This window comes from Parasteatoda tepidariorum, chromosome 1, assembly GCF_982258835.1.
Source record: "Parasteatoda tepidariorum strain Cologne lab strain chromosome 1, Ptep-v5.0, whole genome shotgun sequence".
Lineage (NCBI taxonomy): Eukaryota > Metazoa > Arthropoda > Arachnida > Araneae > Theridiidae > Parasteatoda > Parasteatoda tepidariorum.
The window spans coordinates 4,898,991-4,924,938 of record NC_141755.1 but is presented as its reverse complement, the minus strand read 5'-3'; the positions used below and the strand labels follow the sequence as shown (position 1 = coordinate 4,924,938).

Sequence of the window (25,948 nt, the reverse complement as noted above, 5' to 3'; positions counted from 1 at the left end):
ATTTAGTATAGTTTCTGGTTACAGATGATTATTAATAAACACATTTAATACATAAATGGCTATTAATGAGTAAAGGAAAATTAGTTTTTTAAAGCTTTATTTAACAAAATGTATGATTTTTGACCGGGCAATGTAGAGGGTCTTTGACTAATTTGTATTGTGAGCTCTATAAATCAGATGCTTTCAACCTTCTATAGCCTAAATTTGGGTTCCAAATTTACAGCAATTAGCAGGGGTGTGGAAAATTCGAAAGAGTCTAATATTTCCCTTGAACACAGTTTTTTTTTTTTTTTTTTTTTTTTTTTTATGTTACAATAACTTTTTCAAAATATTTTTAGAAAGTAAAGTTAATATTTTGTTAAAATTTGTTAATATTTTTTTCTTTAACAAAGAAAATTTTTTTTCTTTTGATTTCACTTAAATTATCAAAAAACAGCAAGCGTTAAAAGTAATATAAAACAAAAAAAATACTTACTGAAACAGTTATGATTTACGTAACTAAATTTAGGTAAGGAATTTTAACTAAAAAATCAAAAAGTTTTAAATGAAAAGAAATTTTTTTTAAAGTAACAATTTGTAGCAATTTTTTGTTTTTTTAAATTTGGCTAAAAATTTCCCCAGATTCGTTCGATTTGGACATATTCTGCAGTCCCCATAATAGGTTTAAAAAAAAATTTTTTTTTTATTATTATTAACCCCGAAATAATAAAATACTACATAAAAGGATACCACTCTATCCTTTTTAACAAACTATATATATATAGCTAATATATCTAATATAAACTATCTATAATAAGCCACAGTAAAAAGTAATTAAGCAATTCATTAAATAGAGTGGTTTTCAGCCTATATGATTTTCCCTTGAAATCACTGACTCATAGTAATGGATTTTATGGATGTTAAATGTCACACAGCATGGATTAAAAGGTTACCGGATTTATCGCTACTAAGTCTGAAGAAGCTTGTCATCCTGACTAAAAGTGCCGCTTGAAAATAACCTTACGATTTTATGGCACTTAAAATCGTGTTTTATTGGGAAGGCGATAAAATATTTCGTAATAAGCATGATTGTAAAAAAGGAAGGAAAAAATTCATTGCTGCAGAGATGAGTGAAAGGTGCATTCATGTTCTCTAAGAATACAATATTTAAATTTAAAAAATATTTTTATTACAATTTAAACAATTTACTATTTACGATACTTTATATCATATTCAAAATATTGTAACAAACTACAAAATATTTCTTTAAATGCTGGAACGAATTTCAAATTTTCCATATTGCTTTGTTTCTATGTTCTTATGTTTTTATATTTCGAGAACTGCCATTAGAGGCAAACTTCACTATTTGATTTTCTTTAGAAAATGGATTTCCAGAAACTTGAGTTGATTGTCCTTATTACAACAGACTTGATGCTTTTTAAAAAAAAGGGGAGAGGTGTAGTAAAAAAAGTAGTGTAGTTACTTTGCTTATTTTTTCTTTCTTTATAGCGGATCAAGGAGTATTGAAATTTGTGCTCTTTAGCTAATTAGGAGCTGATCAAAATTTCGATTTCAATTTGTTTTAAATATATAAATAGTCAAATAGACACGAAAGAAAGTAAAATGTGATAAAAATAAATTATTTGGTGAAAATCATAATAGAATTCTCACCATCGTTTCATAGAAATCTGAATCGGGCAAACAGACATAAAAATAATAAAAATATACAAAATAAAATAAACATATATATAAAAAAAATCAAATGTTCTCAAAATAATTTTTTTTGATCAAGTTTACCCTATTTGTAAAACTGCAATTTATTTGTTCTGTAAAAACTAGAGTTAACAAAAATAGAGATGTCAAAAAGGACGATTATTTTTTACAATCTTATCCATTTCATTAGTCATGCAATGGATTGCATGAGTAAAATGGACGAATAGTGATTTACATTTTTTTACATTTTCTTTTAATTGAAAGAATTTTTTAAGGTTTATTTTAGTAGCTTTATTTTTTACAAACTAATGTCGAAAAGTATGACATTTTTCACGTTGGAAGCGTCTTGAATAATTATTAATAAAATCATAAATTGTATAATAAATAGAAGCATAAATATTACTAACTTCTGAAATAGAGAAAATATTTGCGTAAATTATACAGCCTTTCCCCCACGAATAATGTGTTATCATTGCTGACTCATTGTTAAATTGATTGCAGGGTACAACCCCTACGGTATTGATACTTGCACCCAGTATAAACATTCTCTTTATTTTCTTATGGGTACTCATCAAGCTACGAAGTCAATCGATCGACCATTATAAGAAGTGTTGGGGACCAGAGGAAAAGTTTTCGGGTGATTAAATCAGGAGTGACGTGTTTACTCTGTCACCCTCTGTCATTCCCAGCTAATGCATTAATGATGCAGTGAGGGAAAAGTGACAAGAGATTTTCTTCTGTCACACTCACGCTTCTAGGAGTGTGATTTTTACAGAGGGTTTTCAGTAAAAAAAATGTTTTACGCGATGTTTTAATAAGTTTTTTTTTGTTGCTCTACAGCAATTATAATGTTAATTTAATAAGTGAGCCAGGGAGCTTAAATATGGTTTTCATATTACGGTTCCTTGCAGGCAATCGATGATTTTTCCATCGTCAACAAGTTTGGTTAATGGATATGGAATAGGTTAATTTAATAGAATTACTATTTATATGCTGTGTTGGTCAAAATCTTTTTAAATTACATTTATTAAACTACAAATTAAATTAAACAGCATAAATTTTGATACAAATAGAAAGAAGAAAAAAAAGCAAAATACTAAAATTGGGAAACTCTGTATAATAAAAGCGGGTAAAAGTTAAATAAAATGGACAATTCATTTCATTTGACATTTAAAAATAAGAGAACGTTAACAAGGAATTTCCAAGTCGAAACATATTTTTTTAATCAACGGAAAACAACGTTTATGCAGAATTAATCTGTCTGCTTAACCTATTGCATTTCGAATACTATTCATTTAAGTAGCATTAGTACAAACTACTTCTCAACATAACTAATCAATATTACATGTACTAAAATTACATGATAAAATATCAAACAATAAAAAAAAATACGGCTATTAAACATCTATATTATATAAAACGCTAATACGTACGTATGTATGTATGTATCAATAAAACCGATGATATTTCTTTTCTCGCGCTGGCAACAGTTTTCATTTTTAATTGATTGGATTCGGCGCGCAAGAGCACGTAGTGAGCAACCAGATAACAATAACCAGAGTGAGCATTATCAGGTTGTTCAATTCAGATTCACGCACTAAAAACATGACAATATTTAATTTAAACTCAATTAGGAATTAATTAATTAATTGAAGTGAGAATGCTTTAAAAGGCCGCTGTTGAATTGATATTTTTCTACTGGGAGCTACCTAAACGTCTAAAAAACGTTTAAGTGTTTGTATTGAATGCATTGAATTTTTTTATATTTCGCGTTTATTTATGCATTGAATTTTCACACTTTAAAATGCAGAATATTAGTGAAGCAATATTTGATAATTTATTTTGCTAATATGTTTCTTATTTAGCTAATGTTTTGATTTTTTCACCATGTACAATCTAAACAGCTAATATACTTTTTTAAAAGCCAATAAGAACATTGGTAGAATTCTTCTACATAAGTACAACACTATGTCTTTGATGATAAAATACTATGTCTTTGATGATAATATATTATGTCTTTGTGCTAGAACATTGTGTTCATTGGCGAGCGACATAGGATTGCGTAGCAATCCTCGGGGGTTGGCTAGCGTTAGCGAGCAGGGGGCGGAGCCTCCTAGTACAATATAAAACTGTTTACTTTCGGAGTGCAAAGAGTTACAGATTAATTTAGAATTAGTTTGACTACCTCAACTACCACGGAGTGAACTTTTTAGTTTGAACTTGTCCATTCTTAAATATTCATTTCCTTTGAGGTAGAAGTATTAGAAACGCTAGGCGTATTGAATTCAATTGGTCGCTTTATGAAAAAAATCTGCTTACCCCTATCCAAAAACTATACTAAGCTATTTTAATATTAACACATTACTGTTATAAAAATTTTTTCCTTTGCCTTAAGCCTATTTTTCTCAAACTCCTAAATTGAGTCAACAATTTTCTCAATCAGTCAACAGACCATGAAGTTTAGGGCATTTTAAAACAAGAACCCCCCATAGTCAGTTATTGTTTAAAATAAAACTTCTTTTTGATAAGTTTAAAAATTTAATTTAATATTTATTTTCATTACAGAAGAATTAAAACATTTGTTTTCTCCCTGAATCATTTCGATGATAATTTCAGATTTAGTCATAGTTGTTGAATAACAGTAGTCTCCATATTTTTAGTGCCCTCAATCAAAACCATGACATTAAAAAATAAAAGATTTTTAAAAAATTTTTACATGGCAATTTAAGCGGCTTCATTTTACATAATTTTTATCATTTTTACTTCTAAGTTTCTCATGCTCGATAAAACATTAATAAAATTAAAACGTCAGTAAAAATTTGAAGAAAAAAATATTATATATGTATACATATAAATATAAAAATGAAGAGTTTGTCTGTGTGTCTGTCTCCCTTATAATTTCAGAACAAATTGTCTTATAATTTAGAAAGTAGATGAAAGGGACAATTTTAGGCCTTTATCCTAGACCGCTTAGAGACGTTTGAAAAATGAAATTTTCATTGGCTTTAAACTCACCGTTTATATAAATTAAACTACAGGCAGTTTTTTTTTAAAATTTTTTATAACATCAATGTTTCAATGCTAAATATTATAACATCAGTGCTAAATTCTTTAATAATGAAATATGTTTCCATAATAACCATTTTCAAAGCTGTTCTTTTGAGTTTTCATTTCGGAGTAAACCATAATTCGGCAAATTTTAATCCTTTACAGCTCATTGACACCAGAAACAAATTCCTATCTAGACTAGATATTGCAAAAAGACTGCCAATTTAACAGTCGGACAGAAAACCTAATTTAAGATTATTAATGATAAAACAGTTAAAAATCTTCATTCCTCTAATTAAATATTTTATAGGTTATAACTCATAACCTTTACCCTAAGCATCATTTATTAATTTAGGATTTCGCCGAAAGAAGGTTGATTATTTAGAATTCAGAAACAGAAAAATATAGGAACCGTTGCCTATCAGGACAGGTAGATAATATTTAAAATGCCTTGTTAAATGTATTGCCTAAAAATCTGCCAAGTTTAAACGACGGTTGAATAAATCGAGTCAAGATAACATGAAGGTAGCAAAATTTGTAATGGTAAATTTTCAACAAGCTCTTAAATGACAACGTTTCCAAAATTTTTCTAGTAATTCTACACAATGGATGATTTTTCTTTTTAATTGCAATTAAAATAAATTTATCAAAGGATTTTCGCTATGTCTCAAACATAAATAGTTTAAGCATTTTATATTATTTCAAATGACTTAGCCTAGTTCATCAACAGATCATTATTATGATTTTGAAACAATAATTGCATCAGTAATTGATGCTACGGTCTTAGGGGATTAACGTCTAGACCCTATTTTCCCAATGAAATTTTCAGTCTAGACTATAGACATTAATTTTACTAAAAAGAAATAAAGAGCAATTTAATGTGCCAAATTTAAAACTTGGTAAATCTTAGTATAAATATATAAGGTTGAATAGTCTAAAAATAACACTACCAAGACAAAACACTCATTTAAAAATTACCCTATTTTCCGCATTCAAAAACTTTAAAAACAGTCACTAAAAAACTACGAATGATGCTAAGAGCATTCGAGATTTGGGAAAATCCAAAAATTCTCGATAAATCGAAAAGTTCTCATAAATTATTTTCTAATTATTTTCCAAATCGCTTTTATTTTGAAAATGATGAATAAATAAATAGACGAGTGAAAATATTATATGCAGTATTGATTCAACGTACATTTTCAAATTTGCAATCGTGTCTCTTATAAAATTGTAACCTGGAGGTTCTTGCTCTAGTTCGATTCATATGATGATTTTTTCTAATATCCCTTGATAAACTTTAAGCCGTTTGTGCTTTGTAAAATATCTATGGCTACTACTGTTCATTTTCGAAAACAAGAAACAATCCTTCATCTTTTCTCACATCTCAGCCCTACTTTTATGAAATAGAAGTAGACTTGACCGTATGCGCAAATGCGGGGAAGGTCCTCGAATATGAAAATGTACATTCTACAAATTTCTACTTGAAAATGTAACTAAACAATCTTCTTCAGAACGGAATAAGTATTATTTTTTAAAAAGTTATTACAGAATTTAGTGAAGATGTTGTGGAGTATCGTTGCGTGTGATACATACGTGTTCTCAGGTTGTAAGAAAATAAATCGTTCATCACCACTAACACAACAATATACATTCATCTAATAACATTTTTTTATTCTCTACAACTTTTACTTCCGTTTTCTTGCGCCGTAAACAAAGTTGAAGTAGACACAGTGATACGATTATGAAGAATATTGATTCAACTATGAAGTAGGGGAGAGTGGGGTCAATTGTAACAGGGTACGATTGTAACAGAGCAAAAATTTCGAGTGTCGGGTTTTAGATTTGGTTCTTAGGTGGCGCACAAGGTGTATTTAATAAATCTACATGTACACCCCTGCTGGCAACCATTTCTAGGTACTTTTGAAAGAGTTACATCACAAAAGATATTTTCACGCTACATAAGTAATTTTTTTGGTATTAGAATATTATATTGTAACAAAGTAATTTTGTTTAAATAAATAAAAATTATTAACCGAATATGTAAGTGGACACCTTAATTAACATTTCAGAAAAAAAAGATTAGTTTAGTTAATTAACTAGCATTGTTTTTAACAAATGAAGCTGAAATGGCGTCTTGGGGACAATTGTAACAATAAGTAAAGGGACGATTGTAACAGCTGAAAATAAATAATCTTATGCTTACAAACAATTACTTAACTCTTTAAGAACCACCAATAGTTTCCTATATCATTTATATTATGTTGCATGTGCATTATTTTATTTGTCACCTTTCACAGCATAAATTAAAATTTTTAACCCCTTAAAGTTAAAAGTTTAACCCTTTAGGTCTCTGCTCATTATTATTTTTACTCCTAAAATATCACTACTATTTTGATCAATAAAAAAATATATCACAATTATGATAATATGTATAATTAACTATGTTTTAGTTGAATTTATGAACTGTTACAATTGACCCGGTAAGTGGGGACAATTGTAACAAGTGCACGACTGTCGAAAATTGTTAATTACTAATATAATAACATTTAAAATAAGGTATTTATTTTTTTTTCTAGTAGAGAATAGTCTACTTTACTCGTCTGTCAATTAATATTGATAATATATTGAATTTTTTGTTAGTTAAAAATAGTTAAGTAAAAAATGTTACAATTGACCCCACTCTCCCCTACTGATTCGCTAAAATGTTCATGGAGGTAGCGTTCGCCTTCCTATTAGGTGAACCGGGTTCGAATCCCAGTGATGACTGGTCGATTCGAATTCTGCATCCGGTTTCAACTGACCACAATGCTGACGTAAAATATCCTCAGTGGTAGACGTATCATGGGTTAGAGTCCTTGTCGCCAGGCTAACTGTGGGAAGTTTTCGCGCTCCTCTCCTTTTTTCCTCCGAACTTTTTGATGAAACTAATCCGCAAATGCGGATTAGTTAGTTTCATCAAAAAGTTCTCCACGAAGGTTATTTTACCCAATGCTTGATCAAGGAGTTGTCTTGTCGTCTGCATTGGGCTCGAAATTTCAAGGCTAAGGAGTTGAACATAGGCAGTCGTAAACCCACAATTGGGTCGGCTGTTCAACGATATAAAATGTTTAGGGAGATATTATTATAGATTCACAAAAATGTCAGGAAACTTAGTAATCCGACATCTACATAAGTATGTTTATATCTTGAAATCTTAGTGTTTCCAAAATTGTACTAAAGATGTTCTTACACAAAGATCTATATTTGTTCTTGTTAGTATTTATCCTGGTAGGAGAAAACATCCAGCACTGTAGCAGGTGCTAAGGGATTATTTTTCGTTAGTTTTTAATTTTAAAAAAACAAACAAGAGGGGGGAAATTGTCGAGACTCCTTTTTTAACATCTTTCAGTTAGTTTCCGACAAAAATTAAAAGGCAGAATTGAGAGAAAAAAGCTAAGAACAAAAAGTAAAGATTTTTTTCTGTTACTTGATTACAGAAATTCATACTGATCTTTTAGTATCATTGTATAAAACTCAAATTACATTACAAAGTTCTTGCAAAATTATTTTTTATTTGGGAAGCAAAAAAGTAGATTTTTTTTTATCTGCAAAATTTTTTAAAATATTTTTTTTCTGCAGAACTTTTTTCCCTCTTTCTGCAGAATTATATTCAAAAAATGCCTTTCTCGCATATTGGAGGTGGAATAAACACTCATGATTTTTTTTCATACTTTCTTTTGAGAATAAAAAATTTCCGCCATGACTGGCATTAGCTGGAATTTAAAATTTATATTATAAAAAGTAATTTCCAAATAGCAAATATTTAAAAAAAAGTTAACTATACAAATATTTTTCAGAACAGGAGAATATCGCGCCAATAATATTAGAATATGTATTCTTTTATATTTAAATTTAAAAAAAAAGTACATTTGTAATTAAAAAAATTATAAACTGTTCTATTCTAAAAATTAGGGGTTTTTTTGTAAATTAATTTTAAGAAAGCGCTTCTGTTACTTTAAATTAATAACATATGTTACAATTAAAAGGTCTTTCAGAAAGGTTATTAGTACTAGAGAAAATTGTCACAGAAAGCTCGAAAAAAATTCTGCCAAGGGGTGATTTTTAAGGATCTTATAAATGCAAATTTTACTATTTGCTGATAAAGCTGAATTTTGACAATTATATTCTGCCTAGATCCTGCTAGATTATATCCTGCTAGATAAATCTGGATTTTGAAGCTAGTGCTGCAGATTCACTCCGAAAATTCTGCTAATGGGTAGTTACGTTATTAGATCTTAGATAACATTTGACACCAATTCTTCATTAAAAGAAGAAATAAACTGATCAAAATAAGGTTGTAACTGGGAAGTAGTAGAGGGAGTCATGGACGAACACTGTTGTACGATTTCACTACTTCTATTGTGTCATGACATAATTTGAACCTTTTCCAACTCTCAAAAATAAATATAACAATGCAACAAAAAGATTTTGTATTGGCTGAAATCCAATAAGAGTCTTTTAATCCTTTGACTTTAAAATCATTTCCAGACATCCTTTAACCCATATTAGTAATTTTATGTAAAAAATAAATTTAAAAATCCTGAACTGGTTCGGAACAAACTGTCGCGCATATATGTGGTATTTATCCTGCATACCATAATTACAGAAAATACTTATTATGTTGTCATTTTTTAAATAAAAATGAAGCTTTCGTCTTTTTCTTTCCTTTTTTTTCCAGATCTCTTCAGAAAAATAGTTGACACTTATTCGCTCAAGATGCAATCTCGGAACATTCTGTTTTATTTTTTTTAAGATACTTTTAAATTAGTATTTTTGTATTGTTGTTTGTCAAAAACATATTTGTTTTGCTAACTGGACATTAAAAAATTACTAATTATTTTAATTTGCAAGTTATATTTGATATTTAAATGAATATAAGTAAAATTAGATGCTTCAGTGTCTTGCTTATACATAACAATATTATTTTCTTGAATACATTCTAACTCTCATAATCCATCATGACAGATGTTTTAATTTCAGTCAAAAAGGGATCGATTCTTACAAAAAAGGTTCGATTAAATAAATATAAAAATCAATAAACTTTAATTTGCTTAATTATAAAATTTTGACAAACAATTATAATTGGCATATACATTGCTAAAGTTCATCGTGAAATTTTTTAAAATTATAACTTGACACAAATTTACCTCATTTTAACTTTTTTGAGTATATGTTTAATTGAGCTATTGAAAAATTAAATTAATTCTAAAATCAAATATATTTAGCTCCTTTGAAAAGTTAATTAAAAGCATATGCAGATTAATTATATGCAAAATTTGAAACAGCTGCCTAGTTCCACAATATTCCCTAAAGAATACTTTTGGAATAACAGGGATCTGTTTAGAAGAAATTTGGGTCCGTCAACGGACCCTTCACAAAACATCTTTTCATAAAAACGGACCCTTCACAAATTTGTTTATCTACATTGGTTTTTTTTTTTTTGGGGGGGGGGGGGAGAAAGACAGATGTAAACGAACCGATGTTTTGTCTTCGGCAGATGATTCTTTATTTATTCGTCCGAAATGAATATTCCGCGTTCAGCAGTATAGGCTACATACCAAATTTTTGTATGTTGCATCTCTAATTTAGTGGCTGCAACTGCTGTTTATCTTTTAAAATTTAATTTTCTTTGAGCATAATCTGTATGTCTTTACAATTTAAAAACTCCTTGAAAATTCTTTTTGCAATAACATGACCCTATTTGCACAAATTCACAAAAGCAGGACCCTGGTTGAAAGAATGTGACTTAACGTTTATTTTATATTCACAAATTACGCGTAATTTTTTCACAATTTTACAAAAACGAACCTTTTACAAAATGTCTGGACAGACCCTGAATATGTTTATAAATTTGTGAGTGTACATTGCAAATAAAAAAAGAAGGGAAAAAATGCTTTGTACCTCCTATATTTTGTAGGTCAAAAAATTCGAATCCTATTGGGGGGGAAAAAGGACTGTTTATTCAGAGGAAGTGCGCTTTCGTAACTTAAAATATCGTCTTTACTAATTAGTAAGCATATTTATGGTCACACTCTCGAACCATTAAAGAATGAGTCCCAGAACGTGATCCAAAGTTAATCAGGGGATTTCGTTTTCTTTTTTTGGCGCACAAAACATGTGAGATATCGATGTTAAGCTTTTTTATTATAATAGTTTGATTTAAAATATTTTGTACAAATATATTTTGTAAAATTTAATTCAAAAACTGTTATGTGAAATGTAATTTTATATTAAATACCTTTAATTCTGTTTATATTACTTCAAATTAATATTTATTTAATATTAGTATTTTATGGGATTTAGGGAAAATTTCTAACAAGTTTTAAGTAATAGTTGAGTTTTGAAGTCTGGAATCGAGCATTTCAACTACAGACTCCCGATTTCCAGTTAGAAAAACTAGAGTTCCTCTATATAATTTTAGTTAGAGAGTCACGCATGATAATAGTTTCAAAACTTGCCGAAAATTTGAGGTTGAGAAAGATAGTGGACTGAGTTACCACAATTTGCGATTCTTTTCTCCAAACACAACACCAGGGCGAATGTACATTTTAGTCAAAGTATATTCACCCGTTTCAATTTGCATTCCTGTCTGTTTTATTAATTTAATTTTATACACAAAACCTCCCATGCATGCATCATTTAGTACAGACGTTAAATTTTTACAGATACGTTTTTTTGAACATTTCGTTCGTGAGAGTTTTTGACTGGATATTTATTGTTCTTAAGAAAATAAATGGAAAATTGAGTCAATATTATTAAGTAATTTACCTCCTATTGATGGAAATGCGCACATCTTCATAGCAGTAGGAATGATTGATGAGTTTGGCATCATCTTCATCTTCTATGTGTTCATGTTCGATGAGGGAGGAAGGGTGACAGGTATGATTCTCCTGTCGCTTACTTGTGAAATAGGCTTGATGAATGCCGATGATGCTCTGGCTGCCACAATCTAATTCAAGTGTATCACGATAGCAGGTTAATTCGCGGGATAACTCTGAAAAGATAAACAGAATGAATAATACCATTTTCTTCTTCTTTTTTTTAAGTTAATCGTTAAGTTTGCCATAAAAGGAAAATATGAGGTAGGTGGGCTCCTTTATAGAGAATAAATGTGTCGCTTCTTTCGAAAAAAAAAAGGGTCTTTTAGATCTCAAAGTGCCGGCCTGGTGGCCGAGCGGTTAGCGCGCCTGACTGCGAAGCCAATGGCCGTGGGTTCGAATCCCGCTCTGGGCATGGATGTTTCTCTGTCTTGTGTTGTCCTCTGTTGTGTGTGATGAGTGAATATGGCCCACCCTATGAACGGGTTTGTGGCAGATTGGCGTGAGCAATGTTACTCGCCTCCGTGACTTTGGTTCACAATCAAGGTGCCCACTGGGTAACGCGAAATGAGTAACAACTCTGGCATCTTCTAAGGCGAAACGAAAAAAGCTCTGTGCCTGCCATTCGAAAAAAAGAAGATCACAAAGTTTCCTAACCTTTTTATAGCCGTGGACCGGTCAACGTTTGATAAATTTAATTCGACCATCTGATAAAGGGGGACCATGATGGTTTAAACAATTTAATTTAATAATTTTAATTTGTTGTATTCAAACACGATTTCAAAATAAAATGCAATTACACGCGCGGTATGAGAGCGGCTTTAAGTGTTAAGCTCCCGTCCATGGAAAAAATTTTAAACCCGAGAGAAACACATCGCCGTAAATAAAACGAAAATAATTTATTGTTCCTTGATTGGCCCGGTACCATTTGATTCACAGGTCGGTACATGTTCGCAGCCCGGAGGGGGGGGTAGAGACCCAGAACACTGTTTACATAATTAAAATTTAAATTTCTTGACACTGCTATTTAAGGAAATGAGTTCAAAATCAGTACGTAGTTCAAAATCGGATATAAAGAAAAAAAAGCCATTACATTGAATAAAAATCTGTTAGACTACCTAGTTGAATGCAAAGAGTTTAATGACAGGAGAATTGCAAGCTGTTATACTGCCCCAAACAAAAATTCGTTCAGTACGCGTTACTCAAAAAAAAAAAAACCTAAAATATTCTCTAAACCTTTAATAGTTAGCCCCCTAAGCCACTTTTATGTTCTAATTGAACTATACTATAATTATTCTCAAATGTACGGTGGCAGCACTTACCTTCGTATAATTGAATTTCACGTGAAGCTGCGCAGTTATGACAACAAGCGTATTTGATTAACAACTACGATTGAGCCGAGACGGCTCGGGAGACAGAGTGTTCGCCTTTCAATTAGGTGAACCTAGTTCGAATCTCAGAGATGGCTGCTGGTCAATACGAATTTCGCATCCGGCTTACACCGACCATAGTGCTGACATGAAATATCCTCAGTGGTATACAGATCATGGGTTAGAGCTAACCACAGGAGGTTCTCGTGGTTACAAATTTGTGGAAAGGTCAAGTTTTAGATAATGAGTCCAAAAGTCATTGTTGTTTTCGAGTTAGTCTCTAGATTGTGGTGACATAGCAAAATTATAACCAATTAATTGTTTATTCGATTTACTCTCTCCGTGTCTAATTTACTATTCACCAATAGAGATTTCCCATGGTAGTCTTATTTGATCGAGGACTTTGAGATCTCCTTCAAATATAATTAAGACTTTTTTCTTCGGTTTTAGTATTGAGTAACGATAAGTGTCACAATATCATCAAAACTAATATAAAATTCAATAAATAAACGTATCAGTTCATAGCTGCACATTCACGAAGCTCAAAATAGAGAAACGACCCTACTATCGTACGATGGTATTTATAGCAATCAGGGGTCTGTTTAGAAGAAATTTGGGTCCGTTAACGGACCCTCCACAAAATATCTTTTCATAAAAACGGACCCTTCACAAAATATTTTAACTTAAAAACGGACTTTCTAGAAACTCCGGTATGGCGGGGAAATAGAAAAGCGTAGTAAAACCAAATACTTATCTTTACTTATATACACTTAATACGTTACTCAAACGAAAGTTTATATAACAAATGCCAGTTTATTGTAAATTTTGTATGGCAGGGGTCTGTCCAGACATTTTGTAAAAGGTCCGTTTTTCGTGAAATTGTGAAAAAAATTACTCACATTCTTTCAACCAGAGTCAAAGTTAATAATCGAAATATGATATGTACGTTACATGGCAAAAAAGCATTCATTATGAAACATGATTATGTGAAAAAAATAAAACTACTTTATTTCTACCTAACACAACAAGTAGGAGAACAAAGAAAAGACAAGGAAGAATAAACAATTATAGTCAATATCAACTCTTGCTCATCAGAATCAAGACATATTTCTCAACTATGCAATATTTTTTTCTAGACTATTTCGAATAACCATAAGATCACAGCTGTAAATTATAAAAAGATCGATAAAATCAATATATATGGTAGAATCTATTCTCAGAGAGTCAGACATCAAGAGAAAACATCGGAAACAAAATAAGAGTTAAGAATCTTTTAAGGGTTTATGCAGCTATAGCGAATTTAGTCTTTGAATTTAACTGTAATAATGAAACAGAATATTTTGAAATATTTCAATGAATTAATTATTTTCAGGTACTTGCCGACTTACCGTTAACAGCACATACTTTTCTTGCTTTAACAGAGGGTGAAAGCAAAATGTAACATTAAGTAATATCAAGCCGAATAGAAACTTTTCGTGAAATAACCAATTTTCGTGAAAAATCATCAAAAATGTAATACTTCCAGACAATTTGTGTGAAAGATGCTGTTTTGCGAAACAATCTATTCATATTTTCTTAACTATTTTTCCCCCTGAATCTCGCTTTTGTGAATATGTGAAAATAAGGTCCTGTTTCCTATGAAAAAAAATACAAAAACCATATTTTTATCGAAGTTATTATGGTTTTAAAATTATGAACGTCATAGACTATGTTTTTCAAAAAACTAATTTTATGAACATTCAAATTTTATAGTGAAAAATATTATGAATGGACCGCTTTTTAAGATAAAATATTTTAATAAGGGTTCATTATTTTTGGATAAATTCATTTAAGAAGGTTCCTTTTTACGGTAAAATAAATTGATAAAAACGGTCGGTTAATGGATCCGAATTTCTTCTAAAAAAACTTCTGAACATGTATGCGAAATATTACTCAAACTAACTTTTATATAAATTCAAAATTAAAAAGATTAGAATTTGGAGAGAATGTGCATGTATATTTTAGTGAATTTAAGAAAATCAGTTTTAGAACCGAGGAACATCAGCATGCTCATTAAAAAGTAACATTTTTTATGAGAATTATTATTACGTTATGATTTCGTAGAATAAACGTATGTTTTACACTTAAAGCTAACTGTAGTATAGTCTTGTTGTTGTCTTGTCTAATTCAGTGCTTAACATTTTAAAATATAGTCTTAAATCTCAAAAATTATTTTTAAAATTATTACTTCAGATCTATTTTTCCTTAGCCCTAAGTCGCGTACAACTCTATTTGTATTAATTACCAATTAAATTACTTTCCTATTACACGTTTTTTGAAGCATGTTTAATCTCTCACGTCTGCCAAACTGCGTGTTTATTAGCTCAGTAGCCTATCTTATTAATATATTTGAATTACAGAACACACTTATGAACAAAAAAACAAATGTGATAGATTAAATGAACGCCCGTTGGCTCAGAATAGTAACTTATATCTATGTTTGAGATTTATGTGCTCTCTTAACCTAAGTGATTTAAACGCGTCATTTCAGTCAAGATGAAATCTAGCAATTAATATGAGCTTTCACTAGATTAATTAACCTCTCTTCATACACGATATAAATCATTTCCTGATAAAGAAATCGAAACTAGAGAAACTTACCAGCACTTTTTAATTTTTATTTTGTAACCGTCGTTGAACAGCCGACTCAGTTTCGGGTTTACGGCAACTAATGTTCAACTCCGCATCCTTGTAATTTTAAACCCAATCCAGAAGACAAGGGAACTCCTGGATCAAGTATTGGGAGAAATTTACCTTCGTGGAAGACTTTTTGAGGGAACTTACCCGCATTTGTGTTACATGGTAGCGAAAGCCACGAAAATCTCACACGGTTAGCCTGACTTAAATAGGACTCTAACCTATGATTCGTCTATCACTGAGGATTTTTTACGCCAGCGTTGTGGTATGTACGAGCCGGGTGCGGAACTCGTATCAACCAGCCATCGCTGGGATTCGAACCCAGCGCACCTCATTGGAAGGCGAAGGCTCTATCCCCTGAGCCACCACGGCTCAACCTATTAGCATTTGAATTATTAGGCTTATAGGGAATAGGGTTGTTCCTTCTGATAGAAAAAAAAATTAAATTATTCGTTATGCTATATATTCTGCACAACCAATAAAAATTAATTCCGACCACTAATGGAACTTAACTTAATACGATAAATAACTTTTCAGAACTAAACTTAATACGACAGTAAAGAGTTAGCTAAAGCTTACGCATTTTTATTTATTTTTGCTAGCACTTAAACTTCACCATACAAAATTTACAATAAACTGGCATTTGTTATATAAACTTTCATTTGAGTAACGTATTAAGTGTATATAAGTAAAGATAAGTATTTGGTTTTACTACGCTTTTCTATTTTCCCGCCACACCGGAGTTTCTAGAAATGCCTGACCGTATGATACTTGACACTACACTGATAAAACATTTCTTCCTCTTCCTGTTATTGATTTGGAAAACAATTTTGCCCTACTGGCCTTCACATTACTATTTTAAAATAAATGTCCTTTAATCGATGAAAATATTTCCGTAACTAGGCTCTGATGACATGTTTTGTCCGGGAAAAGCTGCCGTTACATCGACTTTTCTATCTAGTTAACAAATATGCAATCATAAAATATTGGCTTTGAAACATGATTATTTTTTTAAAAACCTGATGAATAAAAATAAGAATGAAGGAAAAAAAATGTCTTATCTAAATCAATGAACTAACTTGATCACAAAATGTGAGAGAACTACTATTAAGAGTCCAGTTTCATTTTTCAATACTATGAAGGATGAGTTTAAAAAAAAAAAATTACGAATATATGACAGAGAATTGAAAGCAAGAAAAATTAAAGCAAGTGTTTAAAAAAGATCCAATAAATTGAGTAAGTAGCTGTTCCTCAAAGCCCTAATTCAGTCTTCATGAAAAGCGGCATAAAAACTATGAATACAAACTTTTCCTTTATAAAAACAGAAAAGGAATGGGAGATTCCCTGATTCAAAAGTGGTGAACAATCCTCCATCTGTTGATTTTTTTAAAAATAAAATCATGAATCAGCCAGCTTTTATACACTATCTTTATTCTCTTCCCTTTCGTTCTTTTCAACGTACGTAAATTTATGACGGGGTAACATATAAAAGGAAAGATCATGTCTAAAAATAACCCTACATCGGTACTTCACAATAAGTTTCAATGAGGCAAAGCGCGAAAACATTCCTCCTGTTCAACAGTATAAGAATCGATTGCCAGAATCTTTATTGCCCCCCCCCCTTTATGGTTGATTCCCCCTTTCCCCGTTTCGTGCTATATCTGATTTGATATGACACCACAGGGAACTTTTATGATTCTAGTGCTATTAAAAGGTTAGAAAACGTGAGGTGTTTAGCTCTGAAAGGTTGCACGGCATGTGTACTTACTTGTAAAGAACCAGAATTGTAATTGATATTAAACGATTATATGTTGTTAGCTTTCATAGATTTTAATAACTTTATTTTGATGTGACATATTGAACATTTTTATTTTTTATGTACAGGGTGATTGATTTTAATATAACTTTGGTGTTTGGAGTTTTATTAAAAGAAAACCACAGACACGAATGCAACCCTAAAATCAATTCCCTGAGCACGTAAAACAAAACTTATTTAACTATCTTCTAAATTTTACATAAATGCAAATTTAAAAAAAATATTAGTCAAGTTCATTTAAATCTAACCAATTAAAAGGCACAAATATAATAGCAAATTGTTTTTAATAAAAATTAAATAAAACATATATTCCATTTGCTTGAAATATGGCAAATCATTAAAATTTTTGTGTCAATAAATTAACACATTTATGAAGCATGTGGATTAACTATATGTGAGGAGGGGGATGTTCTAATGGGGGCATCAAATCCAAAAACGGAAACAAAATACAAAGAAATATATTTAGAAAACAAAGAAAAATGAAAAGACAAAGTTTCAGTTATTTCGCGTCTAACTTACTTTTACTTTTGATTTAGGCTAATACCAATATAATTTTAACAATAAATACATTTTAAACTACCGATATCTTGCTTCTGCTTTTACAAAAGGGGTAGGGGTTAAGCAGGTTTAATAAGTAATGCCTGTTTTGCTTATTTTTCAATAATTTTATACAATCTGGCGGCTATAGCCGCGATATTTATTTGTTCCCCTTTTTTACAATAGCAAACAAAAATAATTAAAAACAGAAAACATTTTTATTTTAAATTTTAACCTTATACGGTATCAACAAAATACGACCATAGAGGTTAAGTACTCAGCTTCTTTTTTTCAGCTATTTTACGATTAAATACAAATACTTTAAGTGCTAAAAAATGCCATGTGCTATGGCTTTGAATAAACTGACTTTTTCTATCGGAAAAATTCAAAATCAAAAGTTTATAAAAATAGCTGATACAATTTTTATGAAACGCTAAGCAGCCTAACACGGCAATAAAAATGTTTTTGTCATTACGAACGACGAATTTTTAATTAGTATTATTTTAGCATGAGAATACTTTGATTTTAAGATGGAATGACATTAAAGGATATCCTAACAAAAAGAAATAGTATTACAGGATGAAGAGAAAATACCCAACATAAATCAAAGAATATGCTTGGACACAGCTTTCACGACCGCTGATATATTTTGTAAAAATACAAAGGAATAGCAAATAGATTCAATTGCAAAACAATAGATTTCGCATCAAACAGACGAAAAAAAATTAGTAAAATCTGGGACCAACAAAATGAAACTTTAATTTGCACATTTCTCTAAATTACTATGACATTATTTTGGCAACTCTTTGAAATACAACCTTTAGGAATGCAAAGAATATATAAAAAGAATACAATAGAATTTTTCACTCATTAACATGATCGTTCTTTTACCTTCCTTATTATTCAGCTTCAGTTTTTGAAATCGAACCTCCTCAGATTCTTTATACTGTAGTTAAAACACAAAAAATACACGTACATCCATTTTGTTTGTCTTTTTTTCATCAAAATTAAAATATACATTCAGAATTTGATTGGTGCGTTTTAAGTAGAACGATAGAAACACATTCCATAAGTAAGTTGTATTATTCTTTAAGATTTGAACCTCCACACTGTAGTTAAATTTTTCTGATAGAAATATTCGAAATATTTGAAAAAAAAGAAAAGAATTATTAGATTTAAAAAAATAATGACGTTGTTAAATCTTTATTAACATATATTAATTGCTAAATGATCAACTTCTTAAAAGTAGGAGAAACTTGGAGTTAGCTCCCAAAGCTTCCTATCGCGGAACAGATCCCCACACTACAACTGCTTGGATTTTAAAAATTGATCATATTTTTTAGGAATGCAAAATAGTGGGCAGCAAAAGTTTTAGTTCGGATAGTCCGGAACTTAGCAACAATAAAAATTACAAGAATAAATCAATTATATTTTATTATTATTATAAATAATTACTTAAAATGATACCGCAAAACTCATGTTTTAATTAAGTTGCATATTGGCCATCACAACCCTAAAGTTTATCAAAAATATAGGATTATGCTCGATTTTTTAAAAATTCTATACATTTGAACATAATGACTGGCGCTGTATAGTCAATTCTGGCTCTTGTGTCAAACTTTTAACAAACCAATCTAATATTTTTGAAGAAAAAAAATAATAAAATAAAATAAACACCGATATTTACAAGCATAAAAAATTATATGAGATTCTCGAAAATTTCATTTCTTTAAAATATTTCTTATATCATTCTATTACTTTCAACTATTCTCTATTAGTCAACTTCAAACAACTTTCAACATATTAAAACAAAGCTAAAATTTGCATATAGCAAGTACTACATTAGGGTTTCCAATAACAATCATACTTAAGTTTAACGTTAGTTTGTTTATGTTGATGAATTCATAGTTCTTAGTAAGGATATTGGGCCACTATTCAGCCCGTTTGTCGAATATTAGGCAAATTATTACTAGGAAAATTATCTTTTGAACAATAATAAATTGTTTTTTTTTTGGGGGGGGGGGTTTAATGGATTTAAAAAGAATAATCTAAAATCGTATTTTTTATTATACATTATTAGAAATAATGAACTTCTGGACTTATCTTTAACTTGTTCTGAAACACATTTATAAAAGCGAAGTTTGAAGAACTGAAACTAGTAAGGCTGATTTCTTTTTTTAACGATATTCAATAAATTTAATCGTTTTATCAATACTTTATATTTTAAAAATTGAGAACTTTTATGTTTTAACTAAAGCGAAGCATGTTAACGGAGCGTTTCTAATAGACTTTATTATTCTATTGTCAACTTTTTCTTGTACGCGGTAAGACAGATTACTAGTAACATAGAAAACTGCGATTCTCAATGCTACAGTTATATTTCAGAACCAAGAACAATTTTAATTTTGTTTCTCTTTTGATTTTTTTAGGAATGATTTCTTTTTATTATGACAACATTTTTTAGAGAGCGTTCTTAATGAGCGTTATTCTTTCATGGTCGTATTCTTTTTTTTAAAAAAATAGGGCAATGTGAAAAAGTTAAATTAAGATTTTTAGCGTTAAATCTTTCGTTTAAAAATTAAGAACGAATTTTGTTTTGGTTTCTATCTAGCTTTTTCGCTTTCAAAAAACTTATGTTTTTATAATGAGGTAATGAGGAATGCAATTAAGAGGGGTTCTATTAAGACTTTAATCTTTAGTTTTTGGTAAACTGAAATGTTTAGTTTTAAAATTTTCTTTCAAAAATTAAGATCAATTTTTATATTTTCTGTTTTTCTTTTGTATCTTTGTTTTTAATTGGGTTTGTTGTGATAGCTCTGTATTTTTAAAAACATTACTAATAGACGTTAGTTCTTCGAATGTTTTATGGATAATTTTTCCGGTAAATATTTTTAGCATTTAAATATTGTTTTAAAAATTAAGAGAACATCTTTTGTTTCTTCCATTTTTCTTTGTTTTTCCAATTTTACAACTTTAATTTTTTTTAATAGCTGTTAGTTTTTTTTATCTTAAATATTTTTAATTATCTTAATACCTAATTATCTTCATTATCTTTAACATTCTGATTCATTATCTTTAACATTCTTAATGCAGCTACGTTTTGATTAATTTTCAATAACTTATTTCTACATAAAAAAATAACATTTATTACTGATTTTTTTGTTAAATTTTTTTGTTAATTTTTTTTTTTTTTTTTTTTTTTTTTTTTTGATATTCGGTCGTCGAATATATTTGGTATTCCGCTCATTTTTTTGGTCGAATATTCAGATTCGGCAAAATCACTATTCGTTACATCCCTAGTTTGTAGCTCTCGCTTTTAATATTTTTTAAGAATATATGAACTGGTAGGAAAATAGGAACTTTTTATAAAACAATTAGAAACTTTTGATGAAAACAACAGCTCTTGAATACAAACTAAGACTAGGAAGTTCAATTCTAAAGAATCGGTGAAAAATAACTAAAATAAACAAAAATAAAACTCAGAAGTGAGCTAGTTCCTTTTATAAGTCATAAAAAATGATTTTTTTTAAAGTTTACGTCATAGCACAGTTTAATTTTAAAGATAAGTACTCACCAGGAATACCAAATGATGTGCTTTTTGGAGAATATTTCATAAAATGGTAGATCATAAAACACTGAAATTTTCAGCGTTTTGTTTAAATGTGAAATTTTGTTAGACATCTCACAAAAAAATAATTGAAACTAAGTGGTACTTTACACGTAAGCTTAAATTATTTTCTGTAGTTTCAGTTTTAAAATTCCGTTTTCGTAAAATTTACTAAACAAAGAATCAAATCTTCAAACAAAATTTTGTTATCAGTAGAAAAATATCCTCGTAAAGCGGAACAAGTTGGCTTCTCTGGTTTACATGAGAAAAAGAACACTTACTTTTAAATGGTTCCTTTTAAGGAATTCTCTTATAATTTCCACAAGAAATTATTCAGTCAATAATAAATACCTATTATTTCGTTTATTTATCAAGCTTGGAACTTTAGTTTTAAAAGAAAATATAATAAATTACATAATGTTTGAAAGTTAATATTAAAATTCTTTGGTAGAAAATACAAATTTCCTATACTCTTGACATTTTACTGTGATTCTTTGAAGGGAAATTTAACAGTAACATTAAATAATGTTCAGTTCAAAGTGCTAAGTAATAAATCTCATTTTAATAGAGTTCTATAAAATTGGAGAGCAAAAATAGTAGAGCTATTTCACATTTATAGATTGCCCTTCTAAGAAATGTAGAAATTTTGTTGAACTACTTCCAACAATCTACAGTATACATTAAATGTAAAAATGGATCTGGATATTATATTACTAACGGCAATAATAAATATTACTAACTAAATATATTAACAAATAAACATTCTCAAGGAAACTAAACAGTTTTTTTTAAGAGTATTAGTTTTATTATACAAGAGAAATATTTTTAGTTAAGTACAGCCAAACTTTTGAATGTAACTGAAATTGTTCAATTAAATTATACATTTGAAATATTTAATAAACTATAAATTTATTTAGATTTTTATTTTTACTACGGAGTACTTCCATTACATTTTTGATATATATAACTAAGTTCGATGTAACCGATTTCCTATTTAGACATTTAAGTTTGTACTAAACTAATATTTGATATCAAATTTTCGATTAATGGGAAAATTTTATTCTAGTCACTTCCTATTTTATTTTGTATCAATATAATTACAAAATTTCATTTTTCGATGTCTTGCTTACCTAATTACGATTCATTTCAAACACTTTAATGATCTAAACTTTTGATTTGTAACTGGAAATATACACATAAAGTTTCAAACATATTTCAAAATTAAACTAAAGGGAAATAGAATAGTAATATTTCAATAATTTGAAAAAGTAATATTTAATTAAAAATTAGATCTCGACTGGTATAATCGAGTAATAGTTTGTAAGTTTTTTGTTGTGGACTTTTTAATGTAAATGTATTGAATAATGCTATCTCATTCTTTAACAGAATGTTCAGTAGGTTATGAATTCATTAGTTATTTAATGAATTTCTGTGTGTTTCAAATCAGATATAATTCTTAACAAATTAGTCTTATTACATTTTTGCATTTCAATTAAAATCAGAACTATGTAGATGTTTAATTATTCAATAGATAATATAGATTTATTTTAAGTTCTCTAATCTATTTTGAATATTTAAACAACTTTTTTTTTCTATTGAATATGGGTCAGAGAGTATTTTCTAAAAACGATACTGATAAAATATGTATAAATTTGAAAGATTAGCACTAAATCAAGGTTAGATTTGAAGTATTGTAAATATTAACTTTAGAAGTGTTAGTTTATTATATTAACACATTAAGTTTTACATCTTAAATTTATTGTACTAACATAACACACATTATTATAATTAACAATTATATGAAAATATTAATTCAACATTCTTCAAGGTAATAGTGAAGCAAACGATTTTAATTCTTAAAAACAAAAGAACATCATTAATTATGAAAAATTAAGTAAAAATAAATCATAGAGAGACGGAAGATGGCAAATAAAAGTATTTACGGTAAAAGGCAATCTTTAGCTTGATTATATACATTTTGATTTTGAACAGAAACAGTAGCATTCGAAATTCAATTTTCAAAAAAATCGAGAGTACTGTGTTCTAGGCAAAGATCACTAATCACTAAGATCACAAATTCTATAATGCGCAATATGAAATTTCAATGTATGAGGAAAATTTTAATTATACTTTTTTATAAAAGTAAAAAGATTCTTTCCTATATATTTTAAACGAAATTAAATTTGAGATCTAACTTACAATATTAGAACACACTTTTACTGTGCGATAAAGATCGTAGTGGCAGGAAAATGTATGCATATATAATCGCATTTGATCAAATATAACGATTGAAGAGAATTATAACGAGTATAAAGTTGAAAATGCAAAGTTGAAATTCTGAAATATAATGAAACTGTGATAAATAGAAGTGTGCTTCATTTATCACAGTAATATAACAGTGTACTACTAAATAACAGAGAATAATAAATATAAAATACTAATGTAAATAGATAACTCAAAATACATTAAATCTATTCAGGAAAATAATACAAAATATATTTACAGACAACAGGAGAATAGTGGGTGAAAATAATTTCTGCGAAAAATATATCTCTATCCGAAATCAAAAGATTTCGCTTCACGAAGATACGTGCCATATTGATTTGTGTGGATTAATAAGGTGCAAATTTTAAAATTAAACTTACCTTTACTATCTGAGAAGCAGCATAGCAAAAAAGCACCTAAAAAGAGCACCGAGATAAAATAAGATATTCTTCTACCCATGACTACAACCACATGATGCCTTAGAATCTTTCTCTTCTCGCAATCTCATGTTGACTATCCTATCATACTTCGCATCTTCCAGCGAGCAGATGAATCCCACACAAAGCTAGAGAAAGCAGTTCTTCTATGCACATAATCCGGGCACTTAGTATTTTCTTGGCAGACGAACAATCAGTGTTTGTGCCGCCATCTATCGCATATTTTAGAAATAGTTTCAGTGGTCAAAAAATAAATTTTTAACACACTTTTTAAGTTCTATTTCTTTTATTATTTTTTTTTAGCGAAATGAATTACTTTTTTCGGAAATTAGCAGGTGTTAGGAGAATCCCAGAATAAAATCCATTAATATATTTCATACGATTCATCTACTATTTACATTCAGATATTTAATGAGCATTTTTGTGTGAATAAATGAATAAAACATTTTTACCATTTTAATTTATAAAATGTTGCGCTGATTTGAATTATAGTGCATCAAAATTTTGGTAGTTTTACAATTTTTGTTAAAAAATAGCTTAAAAATTTTTGTTAAAAATATTTATTTAACCATAAAATATAACATTTGAAGAATAAGGTAAAATAATTATTACATATCTAGTATAAGTATTACATATCTAGTAGTAAGTATTACATATCTAGTATGCAGATTAAAATGCATAATTACATTTAAGTACATTTTCAAATATTTCAAAAATACTTGAAGTAAATTAATTTTTGCATAACTTTTCCAATCGATTTACAATGATATTATAATAAGTTATTATAAATTTAACTTAAATTAATAAGGAGTAATTTTCGACTATTATTTAACAGTTTAAAAAAACATTATTTTATTCTTAAATTCAAAGAGAATTGCGTCTTAATTCCTACTAAACTTTATTTTTTTCGTACAGTACGCAAAATTGAAAAGAGAAATTGAAAAATTAAAATTTTAAAGATTTTTTTGTTATTATTGAAATAAAGCAAAAAATTGAAAAAAGCAATTTAAAGTAGAAAAATTGAAAAAAAAAAAAAGAAAAAGAGAGAGAGAAAATTATTAGCATGTTTAAGTTTGTTTTTCTAAAAAGTTCCTTGTTAAGGAAAAAGGAAAAAAAAAATTTATGAATGCGAAAGACTGATAATGCGAAATAATTTAGTTAAAAAAGATCGATTTTTCCATTGATATCCTAAGTTTTTCCTTTTTTTTTTCTTTTCTCATCTTTACTTTTTTTTCTTCAATTTTTTTACCCTCCTCCCCTGTTCCAAAATAGTGCCACACTGTACAATCTAAACATATGCAAAACGTGTTTTATGAAACAGGTTTTAAATTTTATTTTTAAAATTTAACTGCATTTTTTGACTGTATTAATGAACTTTACAATATTAATTACTAAACATCGCATTAAAAAAATGAAACAATATAGAACAAATAATGCAAAGATTTTTTATGAGTTGATTTTAAATATTTTTTAAAATCAAAATGGGGAATGTCACCCATCTTGTTACACCCTTCCAGTGTGATATCATTTGTAGACGACCTTTATTAAAGAAATATCGATCAAATGATCAATGGCACAAAATTATTGAATTCACCTATCGATCAGTTTTTTCACTCTCTTTTTAATTTTATTTTACAATTTTT

At 28.9% G+C, this 25,948-nt stretch overlaps 1 protein-coding gene across 1 annotated transcript in view; it reads right to left on the bottom strand.

The window, feature by feature from the left end:
• The window catches only part of LOC107452002 (uncharacterized), a 49,123-nt gene extending 24,667 nt beyond the window's left edge, over window positions 1-24,456 (bottom strand). The window contains exons 1-2 of the mRNA XM_016068269.4: window positions 24,249-24,456; window positions 11,548-11,773 (exon numbers count right to left, since the gene is read on the bottom strand). Coding sequence (XP_015923755.3) covers window positions 11,548-11,773; window positions 24,249-24,327 — 305 coding nt within the window. The 5' untranslated portion in view covers window positions 24,328-24,456. The remainder of the gene's footprint in view (window positions 1-11,547; window positions 11,774-24,248) is intronic.
• Window positions 24,457-25,948: the final 1,492 nt, after the last annotated feature.